General features: G+C 42.6%; 1 protein-coding gene across 4 annotated transcripts; it reads left to right on the top strand.

Annotated features, from left to right (window-relative positions):
- Positions 1–8,626: 8,626 nt before the first annotated feature.
- SLITRK4 (SLIT and NTRK like family member 4) lies at positions 8,627–21,822 on the top strand. 4 transcript variants are annotated; one of them, XM_031944411.1, is made up of 3 exons: positions 10,156–10,319; positions 14,127–16,568; positions 18,212–21,822. In XM_031944411.1, exons 1-3 carry the CDS (start codon positions 10,181–10,183, stop codon positions 18,328–18,330), a joined length of 2,700 nt encoding a protein of 899 aa, XP_031800271.1. In that variant the 5' UTR covers positions 10,156–10,180; the 3' UTR covers positions 18,331–21,822. The 4 variants fall into 4 exon arrangements, with proteins under 4 accessions (XP_031800272.1, XP_031800273.1, XP_031800271.1 ...); XM_031944412.1 differs by lacking the exon at positions 10,156–10,319 and adding an exon at positions 8,627–9,078 and having other exon boundaries at positions 14,127–18,333; XM_031944413.1 differs by lacking the exon at positions 10,156–10,319 and adding an exon at positions 9,720–9,799 and having other exon boundaries at positions 14,127–18,333.
- The last annotated feature ends 808 nt before the right edge of the window (positions 21,823–22,630 follow it).

Genomic DNA, 22,630 nt, shown 5'->3' with positions numbered 1-22,630 from the left:
ATAGATAGCTATAAGACATCAATTGAGGGGGAAGAAAAAAAGGAGGAGAAAGAGAAGGAGGAGGAAGAGGAGGAGGAGAAGGAGAGAAATACAGAGATTGAGACAGAGAAGAGAGAAAGAGAGTGGGGGGGAGAGAGGGAAAGGAAAAAGGAGAGAGGGAGGGAGAGGGAGAGAGAATGAGAATATTTCCCCATGATTCCACGTCTCCACTTTTCAGAATAGTTCTCTTCAAGGCTTACTTTAGCTGCTTCTATGAAGTCTTTTTGGATCCTTCCTAATATTCTCCAGTTGGAAGTCTTCCTGTCTTTCCTTAAATTTTCCTAAAGCATTGCTCTTAGATTTTTCCTTTGCCCTCATTACTCCCTAGCTTATATCAAACATTTATTAGTATATATGGTATTTCACAAAGTAGACCATAAGTTCTTTGAAGGCAGGCAATGTTTCAACTCTGTTTTTGTGTTCTTAATATCTAACACAATGTTTTACATATAAAACACATTTAATATATGTTTGTTGAATTGAATAATTTTTAATTTTGTAAATAGTGTACTCTAATATTCCAATGGAACTGTGATCTTTCATTTAGATATCCCTTTAATTTAGATACTACTATCATTTCGATATAATAGGAGTATCATGTGGATAGCAACCCATTCATGCCTGCCTATCCTCTGTATCCTTTCTCCATATCCTCTTATTAATTAACAACACTGCTGCGGCCTTCCTTTCATTCTCTTAACTTTGTCTAGATACAAATGGAATACATGGCTATTCATAGAGTACCCCTTAATTTCATAATTATGATTGATCCATCATATTTTTTCCTTTCAAATATTTCTGTTATTAAATCTTTGACACCACTTCTCTTGTATAATTCTTCTTTTAAAATGTAATCTAACCAGTTTATGTTCACTATATGCTTCTGCATTTCCGTTTGGGCGATCTTCAATTTAGGTTATCTGGAGTTTTGATATTTCATGACTCATATTCATACAACAGCACTGGACAAAAAACTAATGTTAAAACGATGGGCCTTTGTTTCAGGTAAAAGCTTGAGGCAGAGAAAATAGGGCAGTATTGTTACTACAATATAATATTCAGTAGATATTTAAAACTGTAACTGAGGTTCAGTCTCATATACAATCCTCTTTGATTCTCTGTATAGTGGAATATCCACGAGTGACAAGTTGTTTTATTGATTCACAATGAATAGGAAGTTCCTCTTCAATATGGAGTCTACTTCGGACCTCCTCTATTGCAGAGGCAAACATCTTTCTGGAGCATGTGTCTCCCTCCTTTATGCTTTATTTGATACTAATAACTAGAGAGCCACTGAACTGAGTTATCTCTGTTGTTATGTATTTCAAGAAATCAGGGGCAGCAAGATTATGTAATGCATAGATCACCGGCTCAAAAGTCAGCAGGACCAGAGTTCAAATCTGCCCTCAGACAATTAGCATATACTAGCTGTGTGACCTTGGGCAAGTCACATAAGTGGGTTATCCCCTGTCTTGCAACAAAAAGAAAAATCATACATGACTTTAACATTTGCATGAGAGATACATTGTTGGTAGAAGTCCTTTAAGTTGTTATTTTCTTCTGTTGAATTAATTTAATCATCACAAATAGCAAAGATGTTGTACTCTCTACACTTCCCAGTCCATCATGTGACTTTAAAGATGTAGTCTATGGTAGGACATCATCTATGAATGCACGCTTGATAGAATGATGGTGATGATAGCATTTATATAGTGCAAGTTTTCTAAGTGCTTTCATATCATATGTTAACTCATTTGATCCTAGGCATTTGTTTCAGTATTTATTGATACTTTCATCATTACCACATTAAAAATGTAATCCTTTCCTAGATTTTGTCCTCTCTTTTTGGTATCTTCCCCACTTTGATACCTTGACAATTAAATGCTCAAAACCCTAAAACTTTTGTGTATATAGACCCCTTTTGTGTCTAATTGGGATACTTGAATCCCATGTCAACAAAGGAAAAGCTCTTGTAAGTCCTATCAATGCCATCAATTAAATTAATCAAATATTTATCAAGCATCAAGAGTATTCAAGGTACTGAGCACAGTGTAATTAATATGCTTCAGCCTATTTATCCTTTTTATGAATCTCTTCATTGAGCTTTGGGTGACCAGCACATTCAGTCCACCAGAATCAGAGGTATCTCGTGTCTCTCGGGTATATAGGACAGCCTGAAGAATATTGGTGTAAAAAGATGGGCTTTTGTTTTGAAGGGAAAATTGGAGTCATGAGAAGAACTGTGCTGTTTCCCAAAAGCAATCCAGTTAATTCTCCCTTTCATTTTTGAGCTCAATTCATTTATATATCCTCAGTATCTTTTCAAGCATGCTCTTTCTCTCTCTCTCTCTGTCTGTCTGTCTCTCTCTCTCCTTCAGCTCTATGGACAGTTCATCTAACTGTATATCATAGGCTGAAAACTAGGCATTCTTCATCCAGTTGGTGTTTTTATGTACGGATAGTTGTCCCAAATGGGTTTGAGTAATTGTGAATGCCATTGAGTGGGTTCTCTGTTGTTCTAGGGCTTGATACAATGCCAAACAGGTACATCATCTATGGAACCACACCACCTCCTACAGGGAAGTCTTCCTCCATTGCGCTGGATGTTCTTCTTGGAGATGGCAGTAATCACCTTTCCCAAGCATATGTCTCCCTATCTTATGCTTTATTTGACATTACTCATCAGAAAATAGATCAAGCAAGGTTACCATTTCTTCTTACATCTTTGAAGGAGTATCATCTTATCTGAACATATGCAGAGGATACATGATTAGAAATGAGCCCTCAAGGCAGCATCTTTTTCAACCTAGATGCTTTTTTAAAAAAAAAAGGTATTTAAAAATCAATATAGGATTTTTGATTTGTCATGGAGTTTTTAATTTCCCATTATTTTTAGTCAACTTTACAAATATAAAAGTGTGGGTAACTTTTAACATCCCAAAATTCTGAGTAAACTTTTTTTTTTGTTTGTTTGTTTGTTTTTGAGAAATAGTATGGTACAATCAGTTTCTGATTGGGGAAGCTCTGGGTTCAGTTCCCTTTCTCTGACACATATTGACTATGGAACCCTGAGCAAAGCCCAAGAGCCTCTTTAAGACTACAAGTTGCAGAGCAGTTACAGATTTGCATTGATAAAGGGAGTTTCTATATAGTTATATCTGTGAAACATCATATGTGAAAACATCCTTCTATTATCTTTTTTATCCCACATAATGTTGATAAAAGTTTTTAATTGCTCCAAAAGAACATTTCGAAATAAATCCTAACATTTCCTTTCAGTTCTGAAATGCTGAGTGTACAAAAAAAGAAAGAAAAGGTTGCTCTATTTGTTGATGAGAAAGAAAACGAAAATGAAAAATCCATTTAGGAAAAGGTTGAAGAGAAAGACCCTCAATAGTTTTTTTTTTGTTTTTTTTTTTTTTAAAGAAGAAATGGTTCTGTCAGCCAAAGACAACATGCTGGTTCCCCAGATAGAATAGGGCACGGTAAAAACGGAAGAACATTCTCTGTCTCTGACTGAGCTTCAGTTGGTGTTAGAGGATTGTATTGCCCTTGGGAGTAATTCTCACAGTGGATTGTTTGGCTATTAACGTCTTATTTTTTATTTCCCAATCTTTATTATCTTTGAGTTGTCTGAGGGCAGTAATCTCTGACAGCAAGCAAGGAAGATGAGATTTCTTCAAGTTACAGAGTACATGGAAAGGAAAAGAAAACCACAGCCCTGATAATGTCACATTGGTAGCTATGATTTAGTGAAATGATATTCTAGAAAGTATCTGCAGTACAGGCAGGATTTACCAGACAAGTACTCATTGGCAACGAAATAACCATGACCCTAAAAGGATGGCATACTCCTCTATTATCCCTCCCCAATAATCAGCAAATGGTATCCAGTTGTTTTGTTTTTCACTGCCTAGAGAAGAAAAGTTGTTATGTATTCACAGCTGAAATAATGATTTCCGGAAAAGGTGACAGGTTACTTACTAGCCATGACTTTTAGAAAGATATCTTGGGGAAAAAATGGAAGGCCAGCTTAGTTAGAAGGGAGATGAACCAAATAGGTATATATTTCACCTTTCTTCCAATTCATTTGATCCCACAGAGGGGGACATGCAAAGTTCCCACAGTTCTTTATTCTTTTGCATTTCCAGAAGGTTACAGATGTGCCTGCCACTTTTTCCTGGGTCTTCCACCACGCAATGACAAAAGATACAATGAAAGTGGTGGAAATCACCTTTGCAAGTTCAGACTCAGACGCTGTAATGGATTGTAAGCATGGAAAAATTCCCTATCTGTCTGAGATTCGATCTAGCTGATTGAAAATAGTCACATCAGGAATATTTTACCTCCAGGACTTTTCATGTCAGTTTTACTTGCAGTCTTGTTTTGAGCGTTTGTATTTAAACCTGTGAAAGCTGGTTTTCTGAATGTTTACAAAACAAAAATTACTCCCCCTCCCCCACCAATATGCTCAAAAGCCTACATTTCCTTCATCTCCTCCTTTGTAAAGTAGGGTAGGGTTAATGATGTTCTCTAGGTTGGATAGTGTAGTGGAAATAGTACTGAATGTGAAGTTAGAGGGGTGACATCATGATACAGTGGAAAGAAGGTTGCTTTCAGAGCCACCGAGCCTCGAGCCTCGGTTCTCTTGTTTACTAGCTGTGCGATCCCAGGTTAGTCATTTTACTTTCTCAGCTGTAAAATGGAAGAGTTGGACTAGCTAGCCTCTAATGTCTAGCTTTAAATCTACCATCCCACGTTCTTAAGACTTGAATTTCAATTTTAGCAGGTTATTTCTCCTCTGTCAACCTCAATTTTCTCCTCTGTAAGATGAAAAACTTAGACTCGATGAACTCTAAGGTCTCTCTCAGCTTTATATTTATGATCTCTTCCAGCTCTAGTAGAAATGAATACTTAGCAACCCGAACAGTGACAAAGTATACTCTCCCTTAAAGAAAAAAAAATGCATTCATTTTGACTGGTATATGGCAAATCTTAGCCTTGTTATGATTGTAAAGAGCGGGGATAAATAATGAATCAGGTGAAAGTGAATGCCACTGGAGGCTATGGCAAAGTTTTGTTGCTGTTATAATTATTTTCATTTCACAGTGTTTGACACTGATACCGTTCATGTTTTAATCATTGACAACTGCCTTTAAACTTAGAGTTGTCTGGGGGATCGTTTCTACTCTAGAGTGATAGTTTATGTATCTTGAAGGAAGGAGAGTGAACAGAACAGAGCTGCCCTATGGTCCCAGTTAAGGAGTTCTTTAAAAAGCCAAGGTCCAGTAGCATGGACCATTTGGAGGAAAAGAGTATTTTGGAGAGAATAAGAACCAGATCAGTTTTAAAACAGCACCTTTGTGATCATGACAACTTTGTGTAGGACAATTGCTGAATGATTCCAAGATTCAAATAAAACATACAGATAATACCCCAGACTGGTTTTTTGTTTTACAGTAACCTGAAAGAAAACAAAGTTCTATGAGGTTAGAGTCTGGGGTCCCTGACTGCTGGCTGGCTATGTGCAGGGAGTCTGTGGGAACTCAGCTTCCCATTCTCCAAATTGAGGCTGTCCACAGCATCCCAGAGTGTCAGAGCTAGAAGGGGCTTCAGAGGTCACGGAGCTCAGCTCCTGCCAGAACCAGAATCTGCTCTTTAACATCCTAGCAAGTGATTATCCAACTTCCATTCCAAGACCTCATATTCAATTCAATAAGCCTTTAGGAAGTGCTTTCTATGTGCCAAGCATTGTAAATGCAGAGACAAAACCGAAAAAGCCCCAAATTGCCTTCCCTCGAGGAGCTAACATTTTCCTGGGGGTGTCCAGTAAGGTCCTAACATATGCTCAGGTAAGCAGAAACAAAAGTCATATAAAAGAATGGCAGGACGGGGAGAGGATAGTCACGATTTGTTGTAGGGGAGGGAGAATCAGAAAGGGACCAGCGTAGTAAGTGGAACTTGAGGTAAAGATTACAAGTGGAGGAGTCGTTGGGGCCACACCCACTAAGCGAACAAGTTAAAAGTTGTACTTAGACCCCACTGGGGGCTCTCCCCTCCAGGAGAGAAGCGATAAGGAAAGCTCTCTATCCCTGATCTGACTTTCCCTATCTGAGACCAGAGTACAAATATCAGTGCATCGTGTGTGCGATCTCAGGTCACCCCATACTGTGAAGGACTAGGAAAAGAATGCATTAAAAAAGGGCTGGGGAGGGGGGATCCTACCTGCAAGGAGAGTGAGTGGCAGTTTTATTAAACTTGGCTTGTTTGCATTTGGGACACCCCTTCCCCTTTGCCGGCAGGAAACAGTCATGGGTTCATGATTCCAAGAGGCAGACTGTGTGTGTGTGTGTGTGTGTGTGTGTGTGTGTGTGGTGGGGGGGGGGGGGGAGCAGGGAGGAGAAGGGGGTTTAAAGAACGGACGGTTCCCATCATCTGAAAGCAAGATATGTGCAACCTCCAAGAGCTGGGAGTGCTGTTTCAATTTCATTCTGAGAGAATTTATCTTGAAACAGTCCAGTATTTCATTTCTAAGAGTTTATCTGAATAGACTGCATATTAGTTAAATAATATCTTTTAAAGAATACCTCTTAGGGACTATGATCCTCTGTAACTTACTGACATTTCCCCACACCGGAGTTTTCAGGTCTCCACCTACCCACACGAAGGGAGAACTGCCCACGATTATTTCAATTAGCTATCTCCAAAGTTCCAGAGAGACAGGCCCTTAAATTGTCTGCTACTTACTGCCCAGGTCTTGGCAGATACCCTCAATCCTTTACTGTGCCTTTTTTTTTTTTTTTTTTTTTTTTGGCAGGACTGGGTTTTCCCTATAGTCTATAGTCTTCTTAACATTTATGGTAAAGTACAAACAACCCCAGGATCCTGATAATGACTACATCTTCTAGCTATATATAGCTAGAGATGTATAGAGTGAGTTAGAAGAAATGCCACATTGTTTTGGAATCCGTTGTTACTTCCCAATTGCATTATGCAATATAATGCAAATTTGGAGTTCCTAATTAGCAGAGTCTGTTTTGTTCGAGTAGAGCACAGTAGAGGGAATTTTACCACGGTGCAGCTGTTACCTATGGCGGAGAAGAATCTCACCTCCCGGAGATGAGCTGCACAAATACTCATAGTGTTAGGGGGAAAAGCCCTTGGTGTTTCCTTTAAGCGGGGCTGTTTCAGAATGGATCTCCCATAACATACAGCAAATGTTACCACTGCTGCCCACTCATTTTCTTCCCTAGATTGTTTTTAATAGGACAGGAGAAAGGGGGGTGTCTCTGGAAAGTCTTCTTTTTCTTTTTCTTTCTTTTTTCCTTTTTTTCCCCCTTTTTACAAGGTGTAACACATAACCCCGTTTGTAAAAAGTGTGGCTACATGTGCACAAGGCAGTGGAGGAATTCAGACTCGGGCGTGAGATATATGCATTTGGGGAAAGAGGTAGGGCTGCACTGAATGACAGAGAAGTCCCTTGCACATGGAAAGATGCCGCATTAGCTCCTTAGAAAGGGGTAGGACTGCGCTCTCACAAAGTGTTTGCCCATCAGGGTTGCAAGCGGAGAAAGAGGCCCTTTAAACAATCGGTGGTTCTGGTTAATGTTCAGGCAGCAGATCTCAGCCAGCATCCGAAGTCTGGTCACAAAGCCATTGCCTCTTTCAGCTTTAGGGGTTTCCTATGTTTAAACAGAAATCATTGCTGACTACTGGATAGATCCCATTCTGCTGCTAGTGCCACTAAGGAATGCTGCTGGTAGATCGGGCAGAAGGTTGGATTAAACACAGGGCTCGCGTGCGTGCTCGAGAGCGAGAAGGAGAGCGAGAGAGTGAGCTAAAGGGGGGAGAGGGAGAGGGAGGAGAGAGAGAGGGGGAGAGAGAGAACCAGTTTTATTCGTGCCTGTGCACTCCCCCCCCCCACATATAGTAACAAGGGGCTCTGAATAGAGTAGGCCTCAATAAATATTTGTTGCATGGGGGGGAGAGATGGGGGGGGTGCTGTTCACTTACACCTCACAAAAAAGAGGCAGCTGATCTCGTTTGCAAAGAGCCTATATCAGCAAGGGCTTGGGGAGAATAGAAGAGAGGCTTGTGTCAAGGTTTATTTTTGCAGCCTGCCTGGAAATGCCCACAGAGCTCCCCGAGTCACTTTGGTTTTAACCCTCCTGTCCCACCGAGCCTTTTTCCCCGTTGTGTTTTATTTTATTTTTATTTTTGTGGCCATAGCTAGTGACTGGCAGAAAAAAAAAATAACTTGTTTGAATTTGACTCTTTTTCTCTGACCCTTCCTACCCCCTAGTGGAGTCGCTACCGAAAAGGAACTAGATAGAGGGAAGAGGCCTAGATAATTCGCACAGTGGCCAGCTCGAGCCCAGGAGAAGCGGGAGCCCGGGGCTTTTGCTTTTTCGGATATCGATCACGACAATGAACTACTGTCCAGCGAGAAGCCACTTTCCTGGGCCCGTTCTTCCCGGCCGGCGGCTTCCAGTCCCTCCCCGCCAGCCCTCCCCGCCTCGGAGCGGGGTCCTCTCCCCCTGCCCGTCCCCCGCACAGCCCCTCCTGGCCACAGCCAAACCCTGGAGGAGTGGAATGCACACAATGCTTCTCTTATAGGGCTATAGCCCTGGATCTGGGCATGCTCAGTAGCCCCGGCAGGTTTGTGGTCGCAAGTGCGGCATGTCCCCCGTCCCACACCTCCGCCGGCTCCCCAGCCCCTTCCTGGGCCCGAGCCCCCGGCTGCCCCCCTCTTAAACCCTGTGGCATCCCAGCCGGAGGCCGCCCCCTGCTCTGCGGGGGTGGGGGTAGGGGTCACCGAGCCTCGCGTCCCCCCCCCCCCTTCCACTTCGGAGTCTCGCTCCAGGCTCCAGCCCCGGCCCGGACACACAGGTAGGCTGGGCGAGCGCGACGCCTCTGGGATTCTGGAAACTCAGCCCCTACCTAAGGAACGCTCGCTCTGCAGAAGTGCCGCTGCCTCTCCTTGGGCTTCGGGCTGATCAGCTGTGGCGGAAGGACGGAAGGGAGGGAGGAAGGAGAAAGGTACGGTAACTAGATCCCAAAGTGCTGGCGTGGTTGGTCGCGTCTTCGCCCCCTCCTGCATCCCAGCCTCGTAGTTCTTAATTCCGCGGCCGTGGCAGCGGCTGCGTGACACCCCACCCCCTCCATCCCCCACCCCACCCCCTGCCCTCACTCCACACCCCTCGCCCTGGAAGGGGTCCTTCTCCGGCTGCGAGTGCCCGCTTGCCGTCTCCCAGGAGGGTTCCCAGAGACATCTTTGCTTTTTGATCAATCGATCGATCGATTGATTGATCGTGAGTGCGCGCTCGTGTGTATGTGTGCGTGCATGTGTGCCGGCGCGCGTTCCCGCTAGGATGGACGGGGGTGGGGGCAATGACTTGGGGGGGGGCGGGGACCTTTGCTCTCTAGGGGGTCCCTGGAGGCGGGGTGGGGGGGGACTGCCTCTTTGGGGAAAGTGTGCAGTGGGGGAGGACAGAAAAAAAGTGTGCTGTGTGTATATGTGTGTGTGAGTGTGTGTGTGCACGCGCGCGCGCAGATGTGCGCGCGCCTGGGACTAGGGCACCGTGGCCGAGGTAGGGGACCAGGAATGTGCTTGGGGAGAGGCAGTGCTGTGGAGGGGTTGTGTGTGTGTGTGTGTGTGTGTGTGCGCGCGCGCGCGCGCGCGTGTGCCCGTGGAGGGGAGAGAGGAGGAAAGACTTCTGTGAGTGTATATAAAGGTGCACCCTGGCTGTCAGAGGAATCGGTATGCGTCCGTCTGTCTGTCCGCGCCCAAGTGCGCACGGCTGTGAGTGTGTATGTGTGTGTGTGTTCCCGTCTGTGAGTCCCTCTCTCCGGGTAGATGTGTGTGTATGAGTGTGTGCGCGTGTGTGCGCGCACCAGGAGTGAGAGTGTGCGGAGGAGCAGAAGTCCAGATCACGTAGAGACAGACAATCGCAAAAACTGCAGAGCAGATAGGAAGGCAAGCCGGGAGGGAGGGAGGCAGGGAAGAAGAGAAAGAGGGAGGGAGGGAGAGAGAGAGGGAAGGAGGGAGGAGGAGGAGGAGGAGGGGGGGGAGGAGGAGGAGGAGGAGGAGGAGGGGTGGAGGGAGGCAGGCAGGCAGGCAGGAGCAGCCGGGCAGGCTTAGATGTGTCCGGATCGGAGAGGAGAGGAGAGCGAGCAGAGCGGAGGGGAGGGGACCGCAGGCGACCAGCCTAACCAAAGCAGCCAAGCTGAGCAGACTAGGGGAGAGAGCGGAGCTGAGCTGAGAGGAGGGGAGAGGAGAGGTAGGTGCCGGGCCAGTGGGAGGCAGGCTGGGCGCTCCATCCCCCACCCCGGCCTGCCCTCCCACCCAGGCACACTGGGGAGGAGGCGAGGTGGTTGGGGGTGGGGGAACATCCCGACTTTGCTGGGTGTCCTCGGAGCGCAGGGCGTGCGGTCGCTGCCTCCTTAGCCCCTGGGTACCGGGGGAATCCTCTCCGGCGGCTCGGGCACCCAAAGGGGACCTAGTCGCCCCCTGGCTCAGGCGCTCGCTGCCCGCCAGCTGGCCCACCTAGGTGCTCGCTCGCTCTCGCTCTCTCTCTCTCTCTCTCTCTCTCTCTCTCTCTCTCTCTCTCTCTCCCCGCCTCTGACCCTTCGCCACCACTTCGTCGGGCCAGGGCTCGGCACTTGCCTGGGACTTTAAGGAGATGCTGCAGCTAGCTCGATCTGGTGGGTAAGCAGGGGGCTCCAGAACAGAGGAGCCGAAGCCAGGGTGGAGATGGGAAAAGAGGGACTTTGAAAGGTCGGGGTTCTGGCCGGATCTGGGGGGACTTTCTGATCACTGGCAGGATGGAGATGCCCGAATACCGCTCCCCTTCTGCCCTGGTTCATTCTAGGCTGGCACGGGTTGAGTGTCAGGGGTGGGTGGTGGAGAGCTGGGTACTTAGGACAGGGGGGAGGGGGGAGGTAAGGGGGGGGTTGCGGAGAGACTCCAGCCTTCGAAGCCTGGCCTCCTCAACCCTGCCCCCTCCCCCCCTCATCTCTCCGTGCCTTTAAAGAGGCGTCTGGGAAACTCCAGCTGCTACCCTGGGTGGATTGGGATAAGACTTGCCCCCGTGCCAGTGGCTCAGCCCGGGTGGCTGAAGGGGGCACCCAGGGAAGCAGCCGGCCGGCCCCAACCCCGGCCCTGGGCATGGGGTTGCGGCAATGCGGTACTCGCTGTGGCTGCCATCGGCCACCTCGGGATTCCTTTCGGAGCTCCGAGCGGCGGCATCTCTGTTCCTTCCGCCTCTCCCTAGCAGGCGAGCGGTGGCTTCGTTTGCCATCTTCCCACTAGCCCTGTGCCTGTTCTGCTCCCCCGCTCCCCCTCTCCTTTCCCTCCCCCACCCTCTCCGGGCAGGAGATGCGATCATACGTTCCTAGAGTGGGTGAATGATTTTTGCAAAGACTTCCTATGTGTGTGCTCGCCTGTCCCCGGGAGCTCGAAAGGGGCATCTGGCTGACAAAGCACCCCACAGGACAGTTGGGAAGGCTGGAGAGGTGCCTAGCAGCATCCCAAGAGCGCTTTAAGTAGTGCCTGATTTTTCTATCGTTTGCTAAACGTTTGCTTAGCTCCTACGGTTCTTTGACTTTGACCTTTTACCCTCTGCCCTGTTTTCACTCTCCTCCATCCCTTCTGCCCTCTTTCTAGTTTCTCTTAATCCCTCGCTCCTTTTTCTGGCTCCTTCTCGTCATTCTCTTCTCCTTGGAACTCCCTCTTTTCCTATTCTCCCTCATTCCAGCTGGCTCTTGTTTCCTCCTTTTCGAAGGGAGCTGCCTTTTTTTTTTGAACTTCCTCCTAGCTCTTCCCTGCCCCCCCCCTTTTTGTTACCCACGGTAGCAATGCAGAGGGGGAAGGGAGCCCCCTTTTCAATCGAGGCTCTGTTGGGGTGTTTTTTTTTTTTTTGTTTGTTTCTGGTGAAGATTTAGGTTTCTACCTGAGGAAGAAAAGTGTCTAGAAATGGCTGAACTGGACGTGGGTAGCCCAGGATCCGTGGTCATGTCAAAGCAAACGGTCCGGGAAAAATCTCGATTTGACAAAGAGACTTGTTTTGAGATTTTGGTGATGTCATTCTCATGAATTGTGACTTTTTTGGCACTACCGGTCATGTCATCCCACCGACTGGGGTCAATGTATGTCTTCACAGCATCCAATTAACATTCTGGCAGCATTCTTCTGTGTTTCTGTTTGGCCCACCTTAAAACTACAGATCTCTGTAGGTCACGCATAATGGCCTGTCTACTTTTATAGATGCACTATGTTATTATTATAGACGATCCTCATGGGCAAAATAAACAAAGGGGTGTCTATAGGATGTGTCTTTCACGGCAAAATTTTCCTCTTGTGTATTCCTAGGTAATTTATAGATTTTCATTATGGTATGAAGGTAACCAGTTTGAAAGAGCAATTTCTTGCTATTTACCGTGAAAAGAAATGACATGGCTAAACCTGCATAAAGAAAAAGGAAATACATGCTTTATATGTTTATGGAAATCTGTCTTGCAGACATTCGTGTATCTATGCTGGAATATGTGAAGAGTTGGAGAAAATGGGCTAATTTGCTAAAGCATAAACTCTACCAACAAATGTTATTCTATTTGCTTAGAGATCAGGGGTAAGAAGGGTGTGTGGGGGAAGGGGGAACAGCTGGGAACTGATTAATTTAAGACAAGAATCTGCTGTGACTACAGAGTATATCTAGCTCCCCAGCTAGAGCCACATAGGAATGCCGCTGTGTGAACTCCACATCCCAGGCAGTGGTAGACAGTGGTAAAAGGAGGCTGGAGCAGGAGTTTGGACTAAGTAGCAGCCAACGTATGGACTGAAGCTAAAAAGCAAAAGGAAGAGAGACGTGAAGTAAACTAAGGCGACAGTCTCTCTAAATGCCAAGATAGATCAGCTATTCATCTCTGTATTCAAATAGAAAATTCCTTTCTGTGGACTCCCTCGGGACAAGTTTTCTCGTGCTCGGTCGTTGCTATTGTGTGTTTGTGTGTGTGTGTGTGGTGACTGTCCAGTAGCTAGAGACATTATCCAGATTACAAATGTTTCCCCTTCTATTGCTCGGATTATTTTTTCTCTTCCTATAACAACATCTGCTTTCTCTTAGATTGAAAAGCATAGGAGAGAACTCTTCACCAGAATTCAGCTCAGCCATAGACTTAAGCTAAAACACAGTGGTGTGGTTGAAAGACCATGGCACTTGGAAGGAAAAGCTGAGTGACCTTGGATAACTCACTTTCTCTCTCTAAAATGTAATTTCCTTCCCATAGAAAGGGAGACGAGGATACCGTGAGACTTAAAGGAGATGAGGGATATAAAAGGAATTTGCATATTTTGAACTGATGTACAAATGGAAAGATGTCGTTGCTGCTGCTTGTATCTTTATCCCACGTCCCTTCTGCTTCTGTCCCTTAACTCCCTGGGCTCCACACTAATCCAGCCCTCTTATTTTGTTCCTCAGTCAGACCTTATGCTATTCTGCCTTCTGATCTACCTTTCTAATTATGCTAACACCTAGAGAATTGAAATTCACACACTGGAACTCCTTTGTGGTTCTGTTCTGGACTTGAGCATACAAAGACTAGGGACTTTTACTGGGGTAGATGCTAAAGAAGACTCTGGCACAAGTCAGAGGTAGAAAAAATATTTATGGAGCGATCGGGCTTTTGCCATAATCGGGAATCTTTCCTTGCATTTGCTGTCTTTGCCCTATACAATCGTGTACATTCCCTACAAATCATTAGAACTGAAGCCAAAGATGTATGTTGTTTGGATTGGGTTTTCTGGGTGGGATCGTTGATGTGTTTTAGTAGATATTGAATTTTGGTGATTTAAATATATGTGTGTGTGTGTGTGTGTGTGTCTGTGTATGCATATGTAGATATGGGTAGATAGACATGTATGCATATATATAAAGATATATACGAATACATCTTTCTCTCCAAACACACACACACACAGACACACAAAGACAAATATTGCCTAATAATTCACTAGGGCTTAGTTTCTGCCCAGATGAATTTTTAAGAGAATGACCATTGAAAAAAATGTTTTCTTTCTTTTTTTTTAGATTCTTTATCTTTATTCAGAAGCATAAAGTTGTTTGCTGAATGCAAGAAGATGTTACTTTGGCTCTTTCTGGTTTTGTCTCCCCCCATTTCTGCTTCGACAAATGCAGAGTCTGACCCCTCAGTGGAAATTTGCAATGTGTGCTCCTGTGTGTCGGTGGAGAACGTGCTCTATGTCAACTGTGAAAAGGTTTCTGTCTTCAGACCAAATCAATTGAAACCACCCTGGTCAAATTTTTACCACCTCAATTTCCAAAATAATTTGTTAATTGTCCTCTATCCCAATACGTTTCTAAATTTTTCCCATGCAGTCTCCCTGCAGCTGGGGAATAATAAATTGCAGAACATCGAGGGAGGGGCCTTCCTGGGGCTCAGTGCATTAAAACAGTTGCACTTGAATAACAATGAATTAAAGGTTCTCCGAGCTGACACTTTCCTTGGCATAGAGAACTTGGAGTATCTCCAGGCCGACTACAATTTAATCAAGTATATTGAACGGGGAGCCTTCAATAAACTCCATAAACTGAAAGTGCTCATTCTGAATGACAATCTGATTTCGTTCCTTCCCGATAATATTTTCCGATTCGCGTCTTTGACCCATCTGGATATCCGTGGGAATCGAATACAGAAGCTGCCCTACATCGGTGTGCTGGAACACATTGGCCGTGTCGTTGAATTACAGCTCGAAGATAACCCTTGGAATTGCAGTTGTGATTTGCTGCCTTTGAAAGCATGGCTGGAGAACATGCCGTATAACATCTACATAGGAGAAGCTATCTGTGAAACACCCAGTGACTTGTATGGGAGGCTTCTGAAGGAAACCAATAAACAGGAATTATGTTCCATGGGAACCGGGAGTGATTTTGATGTGCGGATCCTACCACCCTCTCAGCTGGAAAATGGCTATACCACACCCAATGGCCATACAACTCAAACTTCATTACAAAGATTAGTGACAAAGCCCCCTAAAACAACTAATCCTTCAAAGATCTCTAGCATCGTTGCAGGCAAAGCCCTCTCAAATCGTAATCTGAGTCAAATTGTATCTTATCAAACTAGGGTACCACCACTGACACCTTGCCCGATCCCTTGTTTTTGCAAAACTCATCCTTCTGATTTAGGCTTAAGTGTCAATTGCCAAGAAAAAAACATCCAGTCGATGGCGGAGTTGATGCCCAAACCCTTAAATGCCAAGAAGCTGCACGTCAATGGCAATCAGATTAAAGATGTGGACACCTCAGATTTCACTGAGTTTGAAGGTCTGGATCTACTCCATTTAGGCAGCAATCAGATTACAGCGATCAAGGGAGAGGTGTTCCGGAATCTCACCAATCTCCGCAGACTCTATCTCAATGGCAATCAGCTAGAACGGCTGTACCCTGAAATGTTTGCAGGTCTGTACAACCTGCAGTATCTCTATTTGGAATACAATTGGATCATAGAAATCTTAGCTGGCACCTTTGACTCAATGCCCAATCTGCAGTTATTGTATCTGAACAATAACCTGTTAAAGAGCCTGCCGGTTTACATTTTTGCAGGTGCTCCTCTAGCTCGCCTGAACCTGAGGAACAACAAATTCATGTACCTGCCTGTGAGTGGGGTGCTCGATCAGCTTCAATCCCTTACACAGATAGACCTCGAGGGCAACCCATGGGACTGCACTTGTGACTTAGTGGCCCTAAAGCTGTGGCTAGAGAAACTGAAAGATGACATTGTGATGAAAGAACTGAAATGTGAAACACCCGTACAGTTTGCCAACATCGAACTGAAGTCCCTCAAAAACGAAATCCTGTGTCCGAAGCTACTGAACCGGCCTTCTTCTCCCTTCACTAGTCCCATACCTGCCATTACCCTCACGACACCCATGGGACCTATCCGAAGTCCTCCCGGAGGTCCGGTCCCTCTGTCCATTTTAATCTTGAGCATTCTGGTGGTCTTGATTTTAACTGTGTTTGTTGCTTTCTGCCTCCTAGTCTTTGTGCTCCGGCGCAACAAAAAGCCGATCGTGAAACACGAAGGCCTCGGAAACCCAGAGTGCAGCTCTATGCAGCTGCAGCTGAGGAAGCATGAACACAAGACCAACAAGAAGGATGGGCTTGCAGCAGAAGCCTTCATCCCACAGACCATTGAGCAGATGAGCAAGAGCCACACGTGTGGCTTGAAAGAGTCTGAAGCAGGTTTCATGTTCTCTGAGCCACCAGGACAGAAAGTCATCCTGAGAAATGCTCCTGAAAAGGACAAAGATCTTGTCCATGTGGATACCAGGAAAAGACTGAGCACAATCGATGAGTTGGATGAATTATTCCCTGGCCGAGATTCAAATGTGTTCATTCAGAATTTTCTGGAGAGCAAAAAGGAGTACAACAGCATCGGGGTCAGTGGCTTTGAGATCCGCTATCCAGAAAAGCAGCAAGACAAGAAAAATAAGAAATCACTAATAGGAGGTAATCATAGTAAAATTGTTGTAGAGCAGAGAAAGAGTGAATATTTTGAACTAAAAGCAAAACTTCAGAGTTCTCCTGACTACCTACAAGTCCTTGAAGAGCAAACAGCTTTGAACAAAATATAGGTCATGCAGTCTTATTTCCTACAGAGGACATTTATTTAATGATGAAAGTGCCTTTTGTTGACTTCTAACTTCCAAATTCTATATTATCAATAGGCATAGAGGCAGGTGTTTCCAAGGGTGTCAGATTAACTGTAGTCACATATGAGTTGTCAAATAGAGAAGGATTTTGACCTTTAATGGATTTCACTCCATAAAACTTAGACTGTGGAATCCTGTGGGGATACTGCAAACTCTATTGCCAAAGGGATGCTTTATATACATATTACGCTGAATTTAACCACAAGAGGCAAGTTGGTTTTGTACTCCCTCCCCCACTGCAAAACCTTCGCCTCCCTGTGATTTGTTAAAGCAAACACAAGCAAACTGGTAGCAGTATTTGTACCTCAGCTGGGTCCTTCATCTTGCACGTGGATTAAGTTGGTGGTGGAACTGGAGTAATCCTTTGATTTGTGGCATTGTAACAACTCTGTTTAAAGATTCTCTGAAAAGTTTTTTAAAAGCATGCAAAGAGAGAACATTCGGTAGTATTTGTAAATCGGTAACCTTTATGGCCTGCATCTTGAAACCACTGGATTTACTGATGTTAAATTGTGCAAACATTTGTTTAAAATATACCATGCATTACATACTGATGAAAATAAATTTGAACACTTTAAGCATACCTGTCTATACATAAAATTTAAAAGAGAAAAAAAAATCAATGTGATTTATACAGCATTTGTGGTGACCTGAAGAAATAATTGATGTTAATGCAGAATTAAATACAACTCAAAATTCAAACTATGACTAGAGTTTGTCCTCAGTTATGTGAAATAGCTACAATCCTCTAAGGTTGGCCAAAATTAGCCAAATGCTTACCATGTGAGCGCACCAGAAACTATTTTTGTAATATAATTCATATTTATGAAATACCTTGTACACTATAGCAAAATATGTACTCCTTAATATGTATTTAATATGCCTGAGTTATTTTCCTGATCACAGTGCATCTATCATTCAATAGAAATTTAAACAGAGAAAATATACCAACCCGAAAGCAAGAGATGAAATGTATAGAACTATTCTGGATAACGTGATCAGGTGTAATTTAAAACAGACAAACAAACAAAAGGTGTTCTGTGCTGTTCTTGTGAAATTAGCATATTATCTTCAGATTTGTCACCAATTGTTCATTTTAAAATAGATTCATTAGTTTTATAGTATCGTGTCTCTTGGACAGTTGGTATTTGCCATCAGTTGTCTTGCTTTTCAGGGTTCTACAGCTTAATCTAAATAGTTTTCACTACAAATATTTACAAAAAAAGTAAAGAGTAAGGTAAATAGCTTAATCTAAATATGCACCAGTATACTGTTCCTTCAATCTCTGATCAAGGTCAGATAATCAAGTGGAACAGGGAACATGGTAATCTTGGCTGGTAGAGGCCTCATTGTAAAATGAATTTATTGGTCTCAGTTCAGTTCACAGTGTTTTATAGTCCCATGACTCCCCAAATGACACCATTGTGGTTGTTTTGGCAGATAAGGTGGGAGTCAAACGGATCAAGATACTCAAACACCCATTCATCGAAGGTGTTTGCAAGATACAGAGACTCTCTCCCTCTTGGCAAAATACCAATGGGAAAGCCATTCTGCTTTGACCTGCCTCCATAATGTTGCCCTCTGCCACCTTCTCTAATCAATACATTGATCAATCCAGTGACAAGGAAAGTAAACAGATTTTCTTCATGCTTTTCAAGTGGCACTTCTGAGATGACACTGTGGCAGAAGTTCTAACAACAATCTTGGTGGTAAACTCTTCATTTCCAGGGCCTTCTGCATTTGCTCTGGGAGGATGTTTGGCATACAACCTAGATTAAAAAAAAAAAAAAATATATATATATATATGTGTATATATCTATATATGTATGCATATATATATGTGTGTGTGTGTGTGTATATATATGTGTAATTGGTTTTAAACATATTTAAAAGGAGAGTGAAAAGAATTCACTCCTCAGTTTTCACATCTTGCTGGTGGTGCTCCTAGAACTTTAAGATGTGCGGTTTCCTTGACACAAAATTTGTGTGAGAAATTTATACACATTTACAAAAAGCCTGAAACAGCTATTGAATTCCAAGGTTTAAAATTGGCATTACATTACATGTGTGACAGACGGTGTTCAACTAATAAAAGGCCATCTGAAATTCTATGATGTCATTACCAAACAAGTACTCATCCATGGAGTCAAGGCTTCCTAAATGCATAGAGATCTTACGAGACAAAAACGAACAAAAACTCTGAAGTGTTTTACTTGATCCTTTGATCAATGAAGTAAGGATTGTGAAATCTGAAGTGGACGCTTCAATGATGAACACTAATAATTTAGTTTCATCAGCGATTCGGGGGGCGCTAGGCCATTGGGATGATGCCTTTTATCCAGTGCGGGCAGGCTAAAAGGTTGCCAGAAGATCGGCAGTGAGAAGACTTCCTGCCACAATCTGAAGACTGTAACTAGCTGGCATATTGTCTGTATCTTGGTCTCTTAAGAAAGATCGAAAAAACAAAAACAAAATGTTCAATGAAAAAAAGGAAAAATCCAGAAGCATGGTTATTTGGAGGTACTGACTGTAACTGAATGGTGATTAGAAGACTAGTAGTTAAGGCTGAGATGCTATCCTTAACCAAATTCATTGTGCCTACATTATATAGTGTATACTATTTTGCACAGGTCCGTCCACAGTTCTTTTTGAAAATTTTACAGTATTGTACTTAGGTGTAAGTTTTGGGTTGAGTGCAAAAGCTGTCAAGATACTATATCTCCATATTTTGTCGATATAAATACAATCTTGATGTTAGTATAATCCTTGGAGAGGTAGTGCATATATTTTGGTTCAACATTTCTAGTAGACCTTGCATTCAAATGGAAAAAACCCAAGAACCACAGCTTGTCAGCATGGCTTTCTTGGTTCTGTACACATTTGAATGGATTCTTTTAGAACTGTTGCAAGGGAAATGAGCTGATATAAACAGTAATGGAAGGGTTACAAAAATATATTGTGTCCATGTATTCTCAAGTCTTAAATTATTTTTTTATGAAAATTAATAAAGATTAATCATTTCTTTCAAAGAGTACATCTTTGTGTAATTTCATCAGAAAGCAGCTATTCAAGAACAGTGGTTCAAGTACAGTGTAAGCTGATGTGTAGTTAAAATTTAGCTTTTCTTGCTGAATAGTAAACAGAATAAAAATCTTAATCAGAAAATTATTTAAATCCAGGTTTATTAGATTTGTTCCTTTGTTTCCTTTTATTTTCCTTTTGTTTTAAAAGCCATAAGGATGCATACATTATAAAGGGCATGGCCTCATGACTAATGTTAACAGATATTTCGGATATAACATCACATCTAGAAATTTATGGTGGTGATATTATTAATCTATCTTATATTTTGCATGATTTGTACATTGATATTGTATGAAATGAGCACAGTGAGGTTTTTTTTTCTCGTTATTGTTGTTGCATCCAAAGAGCTGGGGGAGGAAATATAATAAGAATGTATTTATAATCACTATTTTGAAATAAAGTAAAGAAACAAATTGTATTGTTTTTACCCTGCTTTGATCATTAATATTTTTAGATTAGTTTATAGTATAAAATACAGTTAATGCTATTTGGTCACTGAAAAGAAAATGTTTTAATGACCTCTGTTTGCTTTCAGCAACATCAAGGTATTAGACAGAATTTACTAACTGCCATTTTGTATGGGAAATTAATAAAACTGTTTGGAACATTCATTTTTTTGAAGCTAGAGTTTGTTAAATATATTTATCCTTCCACTCATTATCAGAGGAAATCAAGCAATGGTGAACAAAATTGCTATTTCTCTGAGGTTTGAGGATAAAGATATGTTGCTTAGGATATTGTATTTATTTGATTTTATTCTCAAACCTGTGTTAAGAAATGTTTTGTTTTCAGCCATATTTTCAATTTATATTCTCTCCAACCAGCAACCCCCTTGGAGAATTGTCAGATAGGGTTAGGAACAATTGGTTTGCATCTGGCATCATTGCTGATTGGCAAATATTGTTATTTGACATAAAAAATAACAGTCAGATACTGTATCATAGAGTTTAGCTGAGTTTATAACAAGCCACCAGCTTGGTTCTTTATAGTCCAATTACCCATCCATGACAATGTACTTTCTATTTCTTTGGTTTCAAAAAATTATCCAAATAACCAGTTCATCAGTTCACTGTGGTTGTAATGTAGGGAAAAAAAGATGAACTGATTGAATCTTGTTTGATCAGTGTCGTTTCAAACTAAAAATGAATGTGAACCATCTGTATTAATCAATAAATGTTAACTGAATATATTTATGTACAGGACATTACCTGATAGAAAATAGAAATGAAAAAAGATGTATTACTGTGGGATCTGATCTACACAACCACCGTAAAGGAAAAGGTCATGCAATTATCTAACAGCATAGACAGTCAATCTGGGTAGGTCGGGACATGTCTCAGTTTAATTTTTTGTTGTTGCTTTTGTTTTCAAGCCACAAGCAGCTCTTTCAAAGGCTTGTAGGCTTTCCCTGGTCTACTTGGCTTTCCTTAAGGAACAATTGCTGAGGTACTGGGTCTTTGTTTCCCAAGCATCCAGTTATATGGTTGGGATTGGGGAGTGGGGAAGGGAGTACAATCCTATTTTCCAGAAAGGATTCAATTCACTGTGGTCAGAACATACTTTTTGGCTTGCTTTACCTGGATAACTGTCCCACCTTCCATTTCAGATTGGCTGTGTAGAACAGAATTAAGTAGCTACTCTATGGCTAGGTCTATATTTGTTAAATGAAGTGGAGAATTGTTGCAAGTGTGCACATAAGTCCTCAAAATACTCTTTCTTACATTATATAGGCATTCTTAAAAAAAAAAAAAAACTTTAATTATTTGAGTAATGTTTTAGTTCTCCACTCTGCAGTACTAGTGTAGACCTAGCCTTCATACAAAACACACAATAGGTTATGTAGAGTGTCTAGAAGGATTGTTTTAACTGTACAGAATTGTACTTTATCTAAGTTTCAATGTCATTTCTTTTTAAGTGTTAACTATGCTTGTGTGCACAATATGTTTGAACTACATTGGAAAATGTTGATTTAACAAAAACAACCTGTGAGGTTTTTTTTTTGGTGTGTGTGTGTGTATGTGTGTGTGTGTGTGCACGTGTGTGTGTGTGCGCGTGTGCATGTGCGTGTGTATGTGTATGCACGTGCCTAATAACAAATAACTAAGTTGATTTCCCTTTTGGAGGAGGGAAATAATTTTTTATTGGTGACTTTGGTGTCAGGACAAAAAAAGAAGTAGAACATTGAAACAAATTATTTGAAAACATTTGTCCTTCTCCCTCCCCACCTTCTTCCTGGCCTGTCCCTCTCCTCTCCCCACTCTGTCCCAAATGAAAACAAAACAAAACAGCAATTATTGAGAAATATTTCTGAAGCCAAATTCCAGTTTAATTGTCTACACAGCCCCAATTCACTAGATAATTTCTCAACATTCCATGGTAGCTTCCCTTTTTAGAAAATATCTCAATTATCTAAATACAATGCAGTTTGCATTTTTATAATCCCAGTTCATATCATAAATGTAAAATTGCCTTGTTTAACCATATAGACATTAAAATGGTCCTTGCATTTTACACACACACACACACACACACACACACACATATATATATATATATATATAAAATGAATACACTGATCATGTCACTTTTGACATCAATTAGCTCTGAGAAAGATTCCTTGCAACATATGGAATTGCATTTTTTTTCCTTTTATCCGTGAGACTACACCTACTTTCCAGGCTTATTCCTCCCCATATTAGCCTTCCACCTAGGCTAACAGCCTAGGGCAAGCTTATTGTTTAGGAGCCACTTATGGTACCTGTTGGAAAATGCATT

Source organism: Sarcophilus harrisii, chromosome X (assembly GCF_902635505.1).
Source record: "Sarcophilus harrisii chromosome X, mSarHar1.11, whole genome shotgun sequence".
Taxonomy (NCBI): domain Eukaryota; kingdom Metazoa; phylum Chordata; class Mammalia; order Dasyuromorphia; family Dasyuridae; genus Sarcophilus; species Sarcophilus harrisii.
This window is presented reverse-complemented; position numbering and strand designations above follow the sequence as displayed.

Coding starts and splice junctions, on each gene's coding strand:
- SLITRK4 (XM_031944410.1), top strand. CDS start 10,181: ATGTGTCCGGATCGGAGAGGAGAGGAGAGCGAGCAGAGCGGAGGGGAG. Junction 10,320..14,126: donor GAGAGGAGGGGAGAGGAGAG/GTAGGTGCCGGG, acceptor CTTTTTTTTTAG/ATTCTTTATCTTTATTCAGA.